At 43.1% G+C, this 10,323-nt stretch overlaps 1 protein-coding gene across 1 annotated transcript; it reads left to right on the forward strand.

The window, feature by feature from the left end:
* Positions 1-1,106: 1,106 nt before the first annotated feature.
* Cenpbd1 (CENPB DNA-binding domain containing 1) lies at positions 1,107-1,650 on the forward strand. The gene is given in 3 exon segments (XM_008842170.1): positions 1,107-1,153; positions 1,228-1,321; positions 1,324-1,650. Coding segments are annotated over 3 exon segments (468 nt in total).
* The last annotated feature ends 8,673 nt before the right edge of the window (positions 1,651-10,323 follow it).

Raw genomic sequence — 10,323 nt, forward strand, 5'->3', positions numbered from 1 at the left:
CCTGGCTGACAGACGGAAAGGAGCCAGGTTTACAAGCCCTGCTTTTCCTACCACCACCACCACCACCCCCACCCCCGCCTGATTTTTTTCCCAAATAACTTCCCACCTTCTGCACCCTGAAGCACCTGTATATAAGCCCCAGCTCACAATCCGTGGGCTATTTTCTCTTCCCCGAAGGGTTCGTGTCCCGTGGGAAATAAAGCTCTAGCTGCTGAGCATTTTATCTGGGTCTTGGTGCCTCATCCTCCTTTCCCTCCTTCTCTCCCAAATTTTTACCTATCACTTTTTAGATGGGGTTTCTTTGTAGCCCCAGCTGCCCTGGAACTCAATATGTAGTAAACTAGGCTGGCCGTGAACTCAGAGGTCCACCCGCCTCTGCTGGGATTAAAGGCGTGCACCACACGCCCGGCCAAACTTATTTTTAATGTATTTATAAGTGTTTTGCCTGCATGTTTGTAAGTGTACCCTTGGAACTGTAGTTGTGGACAGCAGTTAGCTGAGGTATGAATGAGGATACTCTACTAGGGCAACCGGTGCTTTTAACCCCTGAGCCATCGCTCCAGCCCCTAGACTTATTTTAAATAAAACATCCTTCTTGCTACCTATGGTTTGGGTACCTGTGGGAAGTACCATACAAAACAGCTTTTGGAGACAGCCTCTCCTTGCCCTCAAGGGTCCACCCCTTAGAGGTGTTTCCTCAGCTGATCTAAACTTGGATAACACCTTATCAGCAAAGGAACTGTGTGGTACACTTCTTGCCTCATTGTTCTCTCCCGTGGACCTCTGGTTGGTTGGTTGGTTGGTTGGTTTGGTTTGGTTTTATGTTGTTTATTTGAGACAGGGCCTATCCGTAGCCCCAGCTGACTTGGAACTTACTATGGACACCAGGCTGACCCCCAGTTGGCTTCCTCACTATGGAGATCTGCCTGCCTCTGCCGACTGAGTGCACCACCACACCTGGCTCATTGTTCGCTTTTCATTGTTTAGCTTGTGGTGTTATGGGGCCATGCCATTTTTGATACGCCCAGAGTTCTGATCAGAAATTTGGACTCGAACACTGAAGAGGCCTACCTGTGAGTGGAGAATGAACCTGTCTGTTCTGTACAATGGGGCTGTTTACATACTCCATCTGTGTGCCCCCAAGTTCTTCAAGGTAGTATAAGTTGGGCACAGGGTAACCACAATCTTCTGAAAGCACCAAGGCTGCTTTGACTTATTACATTTCAGAGGCAGAAATGCCTGGGAAAGGCCCTTAGATGCCTTTGTCATCCATAATGCCTGCCAAAAGGGGACAGAAGGAATTACCTTCAACATCAAATTATGAGGTTGTTAGGACAGTTCAAAGTGAGTGAAAAACTTAGTCAAATCTCAAAAGCCTTTGGCCTTATACTGTCTACAGTGGTAACCATCTGAGATAATCATTTTTTAAAAATCAAGGCATGTTCACAAATACCTACTCCCTTGAGAGCTTTTTGGTTGACATGCCGTAGAAGTGCCATAATGGAGAACATGGAGCGATTGTTGAGCATGTGGCTTGAAGACCAGAGCCACCAGAATATGCCCTGTGTCAACATTATTCAGAAGAAAGCTAAAAACTTGATGACTTTACAGGAGGAACAAAGAGAAACATCTCAAATGGAAAAAAATTAGCACAAGGAAAGAGTAGTTTGTGAGGTTCAAGGATGAACAGCACAATTCCCAGCAACAGGGATTTGTGTCCAGAAATACTGAAAAAAATCACTGAAAGAGGGACATACATACAATCCCCAGCAAGTTTTTAATGTAAATGAGGGCTTTAGTGGAAGAAAAATCATCTGAAGATCTTTTGATGATGCTGTTTGGAGGAAATACAGCTAGGGATTTTTAAGTCAAAGCCCTTACTGGTGTACCACCTGAAAAACTCCAAGGCTTTGAAGGGGTACTCAAAACCCAATTTTCCTGTGATTTGGCACTCAAACAAAAAGCTTGAGCCACCAGAGACATCTTTCATAAATGGTTCACATACATTTTTTGCCCTGCCATTCAAAACTAGTATATCCAGAGTAATCTCACGAACAAAACACTGCTCGTCCTAGACAGTGCACTATGTCACCTGGTAAACTTGAATGGTTGTTCTCATAATGCTAAATTCAGTATCTTCATGAGAGAACACCAGACTCCATCCAGCCTGTATTAGTCACTTTTCTGTTGCTGTGATAGAAACACTGACCCGAGCAACTTATAGAAAGAAGAGTTTATTTGAGCTTATGGTTCCAGGGGAATTAGAGTCTGTCATGGCAGGGAGGCATGGTGGCTGGAGGTCACTGGAACAGGAGCAGCAGAAGTGAAGCTCTCACATCATCAGGCAGACACAGGAAGCAAGAGAACAACTGGAGATCTGGCAAGGCTTAAGAATTCTCTAAGCCCACCCCCAGTGACATGCTTCCTCCAGGATAGCCACACCTTCTAAAACCTCCCAAAACAGCGCCATCATCTGGGAACAAAATGTCTGGAGCCTATGGGGGACATTTTCATTCAAACCACCACACAGCCCATGGTCCAAGGGGTAGTCTCAGTTTTCAAACCTCATTACCTGAAAAGAACTTTTTAAAGTGCATCTTAGAAGCAGCAAATGGTGAACACAGAGCTGGAGAGATGGCTCATCGGTTAAGCCCACTGGCTGCTCTTGCAGAGGACCAGCGTTCAATTCCTAGCACCCACACGGCAGATAACAACTGTCCATAATTCCAGTTCCACGGGATCTGTTATACCTTCTTCTCTATACAACATGGGTGTACTCACATGCAGGCAATACGCTCATTCACTCATACACATAAAAATAATTTTAAAAATTTAAAAATCAGCCAGGCGTGGTGGCGCACACCTTTAATCCCAGCACTTGGGAGGCAGAGGCAGGTGGATCTTTGTGAGTTCAAGGCCAGCGTGGTCTACATAGTGAGTTCCAGGACAGCTGGGGCTACAGGGAGACCCTGTCTCAAAAAGACCAAAAAAAAAAATTCCAACGGTGAAGATACAGCTATGATCAGGGAGTTTTGGAGTGACTACAACATCATGGATGCTGTGGACAACATTGAAGTAACTTGAGAGGAACTCAAAACAGTTGTGAACAGCATGTAGAAGATTTGGCCAGAGTTTTTTCCAAACAGATCATATTGCATATCTTCAACAAAATATATTGTATGTCTTACTAAGAATGTGGCACTGTAAGAGGTTGTAGAGGCTGATGTGGACCAGTTGCTTCAGTCCCATGAAGATCTCTCAAGGGTTAGGTATGGTATCACATGCCTTTAATCCCAGCACAAGGAAAGAAGGAGGGAGGGAGGAAAATAAAAGAGAAGAAAGAAAGGGAGGGAGAGAGAAATTTAGTTCTCTCAAATTAGGAACTAATGGAACTGGAATGGGAGCAGGCAACAGGTGAGGAAGAGAGTGAGGATGTTGTAGCTGCCCATGCCAGCTGGCCTCAGAACAGCTGTTATTAGCCTTCTCATATTTTGAGACCAGATTACAGGTCATACCAGTAACAGCCCTAATGATGAGTGTTAACCAAAAGTGTCAAGAACAACTGATACAATAAGCTGCTACAGGAACTGTATGAGAAGAAACCGTACTCAAAGAAAATATGATGCTTTTCAGTGTATAGCCGAAAGTTAAAGTGAAGCCTTTAATCCCAGCTCTCGAGAGGTAGAGGCAGGTGAATCTCTGACTTTGAGACCATCCTGGTCTGCATAGGGAGTTCCAGGCCATCCAGGCTACTTAGTGAGTCTCTATCTTTAAAAGAGAAAGAGAGAGAAATGAGCAGCATTTGAGGAACCACACCTGAAATTGACCTCTGGCCTCCATGGGCACACCTTCATATGCAGTTAAACAGACACAATTTTTTGGGTCTTTTTGAGACAAGGTTTCCCTGTAGCCGCAGCTGTCCTGGAACTTACTATGTAGACCAGGCTGGCCTCAAACACACAGAGATCTGCCTGCCTCTGCCTCCTGAGTACTGGGATTAAAGGTGTGCACTACCACGCCCGACAACAGACACAATTTTTAAAAATTTTATTTGTGTGTGTTTGTGTGTATGATACAGGGGACATGCATGCCACAGACTACATATGGAGGTCACCAGACAACTTTGTGGAATCAGTTCTCTTCCACCTTTACATGCTTCTAGGGATCAAACTCAGGTCACCAGGCCTATATGCAAGCACCTTTACCCACTAAGCACTAAGCCATCTCACTGGCCCATAAATATTTTTTTAATGTATCTGTATTAAGTTCAACATGGTGACATATGCCTGTAATTCCAGCATTTGGGAAATGAAAGGAGGAAGATTGAGAGTTCAAGGCCAAATTTGGCTACATACTTCAAGCCTATTCTGTCTCAGAAAAACAAGGGAAAGCATATATATGTACACACATTTAACATACTACATATTTAAATATGTGGTCTCAGAAAATTGCATGCAAGGCTGGGTGTGGCTGAGCATGCCTTTAATCCCAGCACCTGGGAGACAGGTGGATCTCTTTGAGTTCCAGGCCAGCCAGGAGCTGGCTACATAGTGAGCCTGCTGGCGGAGGCGGGGGGCGGGGGTGCGACACGACACACAGCTGGAGAAATGGCCCAGCAGTTGAGAGCACTGGCTGCTCTTCCATAGGACCCAGGTTCAGTTCCCAGCACAGATGGTGGCTAACAGCCATCGGGAAACTCCAGTTTCAAAGGATCTGATACCCTCTTCTGGCCTCTGCAGGCACTTCACAACATGGGTGCATTTACATACATGCAGGCAAAACATTTATACACATAATAAATTAAATAAAACCCTGCTTTTTCTTTGCAGTCTTTCCTCCACCCAGCAGCCAGCCCTCACCATTAAGGTCAGGCTATGCAGTTTTACCAGGTGCAATAGCTACAGAGACACAGGCATGCTACAGCCGATGGAAAGATTTTCCAGTTTCTTAATGCAAAATGTGAGTCTGCATTCCTTTACAAGAGAAATCCTTGGCAGATAAACTGAACTGTCCTATATGGAAGAAAACACAAAAATGAATACTCAGCTGGAGCTGGAGAGATGGCTCAGCACTAGCTGCTTTTCCAGAGGATCTGGGTACAGTTCTAAGCACCCATACAGAAGCTAACATCTATCTGTGGCCATTGCATGACACAGATATACTTATATACATGCAGGAAAAACACTCAAAATTTTTTAAAGAACAGAAGAAATTCCAAAAAGAAACTGATGTACAGTCAATGGGCCATCAATGGTGCATCTCTTGCTGATATAATGGTTAAGAGTCAGAAACTGGAAATTAGGAAACCTAATGAGAGCAAACTATCAGGGCTTCCAAGCAAAACAGGCTAAGTAGGCATATGACTAAGACCATAATGGCAGCTGCTAAGGTTCCCGCAAAAGCAGCACCTAAGCAAAGATTGTGAAGCCTGTGAAGGTTTCTGCTTCCCAAGTTGGAGGAAAACATTAAATTGTAATAAAAAAATTCTTTGGTCTTTTTGAGACAGGGTCTCCCTGTAGACCCAGCTGTCCTGGAACTCACTATGTAGACTAGGCTGGCCTTGAACTCACAGAGATCCACCTGCCTCTGCCTCCCGAGTGCTGGGATTAAAGGTGTGTGCCACCATGCCTGGCCATGTATTAAAATTTTTAAAGATCCATCTGTGCAGGCATTACATGACATGGGTGCACTTACATACATGCAGGCATAACACTCATACACATAAAAATAAATATTAAACATATTTTGGGGCTGGAAAGATGGTTCAGCAGTTAGCACTGACTGCTCATGCAGAAGACCCAGCTTCGATTTCCAGTACCCACATGGCAGTTAACAACCATCTGTAAGTCCAGTTTCAGGGGAATCTGATGCCTTCTTCTGAACTCCACGGGGCATTGCACAACACAGGTGCACATACACTTATACACATGAACATATATATAAAATTATTTTTTTAAAACGTCTTCAAGGTGATATTCAACTTTTCAATTCAGTGTTTCCAATTATAACTGTCCCAAATGAAACTGAAATTATGGCAAACTCAGATTAAGGCAAAAAATTGTATACATTTCTGCACATTGGCTGAACATGAATGAATAAATATGGCTAAACTGTGAATAGCAAAATATGTAGCCTTGCTTTTCAATTTGATACAAGTATTTTAAAACATTTCAAAATTTCTGGGAAAGTAATAGTTGGCAAATTTGCAATTCCATTTTCAGTTGACATAAATATGTTACCTGCTAATTTTCAAATGGAATACATACAGTTACAATCTGACATTCAACTTAAAAATTTGATTATATCTCTACTAGACTTTTTTGTTTATTATTTTTATTTTATGTGTATGCATCTATTGACTACATGTAGGTAAGTGCGCCCATGTCATGCAATGCCCGCGGAAGTCAGAAGAGGCTGTTGGATCCCCGGGACTGGAGTTACGGACAGTTGTTAGCTGCCATGTGGGTGCTGGGATTCAAACCCAGGTCTTCTGCAAGAATAACCAGTGTTCTTAACCACTGAGCCATCTCTCCAGCCCCTCTACTAGACTGTTATAGGTCTTATCTTCCCAGGATCACATACCCTCAGCTTCATAATTATGCCTTATTCATGTCATCAGTTTTGGCAGCATCTACATTTGTGAGCAACTATTTTCAAGGATGAAGCACACTAAGGATAAAAATAGAAACAAAACATCTGATGAAAACCTTGACAACTCACAGAATTGTAACTACTATCAAAACTTTTTTACATTTATTTGTGGGAGGGGTTTTGGATATATATGTGGGGGCATGTGTGCCATAGTGTGTGTTGGAGGTCAAATGATGTCTTTAAGGAGTCAGCTCTTTCCACCATGTGAGTCATGAGGATTGAACACAGGTTGTAAGATTTTTTTTTTTTTTTGGTCTTTTTGAGACAGGGCCTCCCTGTAGCTCCAGTTGTCCTGGAACTCACTATGTAGACCAGGCTGGCCTTGAACTCACAGAGATCTGCCTGCCTCTGCCTCCCAAGTGCTGGGACTACAGGCATGCACCACCACGCCCAGCGGTTGTAAGATTTGACAGCCAGCACCCTTATCCACTGAACCATCCTACTGGCCTTCAAATCACATATTGATGGATGAGTTGGTTTCTCAAAAACAATGTCAAATATATATTTGTTTTATGTATTCCTCTTTCTTACATTTACATTAAAATATTCTTAAATGAAATTTTATTAATTATATGTGTCCTGAAAATCACTATTGATGATCACAAACTTGGGACCTGCTCGACAATTTTAAGACTTTCCAGGCAGGGCACCACATAATTGCAATTATTCTTTCTGTGAGGACTCTTTTGCCTATCTTTGGTGGTGGATATCATGAAAATTATATTTTTTTCTCAACAGCTTTTGCTAGTGTTTGTGTATTTAATGTGTGACCTGAGACGATTATTTTTCATCCAGTGTGGCCTGGAGAAGCCAAAAGGTTAGATACTAGAACATCAACTCATAAATGCAGACAGAATGACAATCAATCAGCATATGACAATCATACTTGAATTAAGCAAGAACTGTCAGCAAATGCTAAAATTGGTAGAAGTTACTATGTAACTAGATATTTGCATAGTCTCAAAGCATATCACCATTTGATAGTAATGATTTAATAATTATTTGTTATGGTTTGAATATGAAATATGCCCTACAAGTTCATGTGTTGAACACTCAATCAGCTGATGATGCTGTTTTGGGAAGTGGTGGAAACTTTAGGAGGTGAAGCTTAGCTAAAGAAGTCATTGGAGGCATGCTTTTGAAGGTATTTTATAGTTCCAGAGTCCTTGCCCTGCTCTCTGCTTCCTGTCTGCCATGAGGTAAACAGCCTCCTCCTTTACATGCTCCCACCACCATCAGGTTCTGCCTCATCATCAGCACAGAATCAGTGCAACCAAGAACTGTTGACTGAATCCTTTGAAACCATGAGCCAAAATAAATCTCACTTCTTTTAAGTTGTTCTGTCAAGTATTTTAGCACAGCAGTGAAAAAAGTAACTAGTATACCACCTTAGCTAGGTCTTCAGCAGTGGGACAAACCAGCATTACATCTCCAGGTTGCGCTGAGAACACACATTACTGTGGAATTCCTGTCAGATGTGTAAAGCTTGAATCTAACATGAGACAAACCCAAACTGAAGAGCATTATTCAAAATAAGGTTGAGGTTGTAGTTCAATGGTAGAACATTTGCCTAGTATGTGCTTAGTTGCCTAGTACATACACACACACACACACTGTCTATACTATCCAAATGTCAGTGTCTTGTTTTAAAGAAGGTTGAAGAGAAAACTTGACAACTAAATGTAATAAGGGCTTTAGGAGCATAAAGGAAGATCAGGGTTTTGTTGTTTTTAGACAGGGTCTCATATAGTCCAAGCTGGCCTCAAACTTTGTATGTAATCAGGGATAACTGTGAACTTCTGATATTTCTGTCTCTGCCTCCCAAGTGCTGGGATCACAGGCATGTGCCACCATGCCCAGTTTATGCAATGGTAGAGATTATAACCCAGGGCCTTATGCATGCTAGGCAAGCACTTTACCAACTGAGCTACATACTCAACCCAATGTTAGTTTCCTCTGATAGTTACACTAAGGCCATGCAAACAGATATTTGAGGGGAATATATGCATATATGTAGAAGCAAAAAGACAATCTCTGAAACACTATCAAATGGTTCGCAGAAAAATGCATATGTGAAGAAAGAACAAAGTGAACAGGACAAAATGTTAATATTTAGGGAATCCAAGAAATGGGCAAATAAGGAAGTTTTGTCAAAAAAACTAAACAAAACAAACAAACAAAAACACTTCAAACCTGAAAAAGGGAAGGCTGCATACCCCCTGGATAGACGACTTCCAAAATGTAGCTACAGTCCCTGAACTGTGGTTGGAGCCACACACCCCAGCCCATGGTCCTGAAGGCCTTTCCTCCTACCCTTCTGTATGTGTGCCAACAGAAGTAAAGAACTACCCCTATGTTCCTAAGCTTCTCTCTGGCATAGAGTAACAGTATATTAGCCTATTGGGGTTGCAGTTGTTTGGGTTGGGGTGGGGGTTCTTGAGACAGTATCTCATGTATCTTCTGAGCTAGCCTTGGATTCTGCATCTTCCTGCCGCTGCCTCTCAAGTGTTTGGACTTTTGGGGTGCACCGTCATGCTGTACCAACTGGAGGAGTGTTTATAGTTCCTTTGAAGTCAATTAAAAATTCCTATTCAAGCCAGGCGTGGTGGCACACACCTTTATAATTCCAGCACTCGGGAGGCCGAGGCAGGTGGATCTCTGTGAGTTCAATGACAGCCTGGTCTACAAAGTGAGTTCCAGGACAGCTGGGGCTACAGGGAGACCCTGTCTCAAAAAGACAAAAAAAAAAAAATTCCTATTCAAGGGCAAGGGGAATCGCCTTGAACTGCAGCAAAGGGACTTTTCCTGCATCAGGCTTTGTGAAGATGTATGATGTTCACAGGAACTAGAATGGAACTCTTTCTGAATATGCCATGATTACATGACTGGCTAGTTTTGTTGTTTTTGATTTTTGGGTTTTTTTCTTTTTCTTTTTTTTTTTTTTGTCTTTTTGAAGCAGGGTCTCCCTGTAGCCCCAGCTGTCCTAGAACTCACTATGTAGACCAGGCTGGCCTTGAACTCACAGAGATCAGCCTGCCTCTGCCTCCCAAGTGCTGGGACTACAGGCGTGCATCACCACACCCAGCTAAAACGTGTAGCCCAGGCTGGCGTCAAACTCCAGATCCTCCTGCCTCTGCCTCCTTCAAAATATCCTACCAGTGAGCGCCACCACTGAGTTCTGTGCATTTCTTATAATAGATCTTAATCAAATTTAGACCCCCTTCCCCATCCATGCCCCTCACAGCTTCCCCCACCAGATTTCATGCATTCTGTCATATATGTTAAGTCCTATCCAGTCAAGCATTTGTACCCAGATGTCCCTCAGTGCAGTTCATCCACTGGAGTCTAGTCAGCCTATCTAGAATTGCTCCCTTAAAGATCTGCTCTCCCTTGGGGCTGGAGAGATGGCTCAGCGGTTAAGAGCACTGACTGTTCTTGCAGTAGACCCGGGCTTGAATCCCAGCACCCACATGGCAACTAACAACTGTCCATAACTCCAGTTCCAGGGTACTCTGAAGCCCTCTTCTGATCTCCAAGGCATTGCACGACACGGGTGCACTCACATACATGCAGGAGATACACTCATGCACATAAATATAAAAATAATGCCAGGCATGGTGGTGCACACCTTTAATCCTAGCGCTCAGGAGGCTGAGGCAGGTGGATCTCTGT

Source organism: Nannospalax galili, unplaced genomic scaffold (genome assembly GCF_000622305.1).
Source record: "Nannospalax galili isolate Female #2095 unplaced genomic scaffold, S.galili_v1.0 scaffold2660, whole genome shotgun sequence".
Taxonomy (NCBI): domain Eukaryota; kingdom Metazoa; phylum Chordata; class Mammalia; order Rodentia; family Spalacidae; genus Nannospalax; species Nannospalax galili.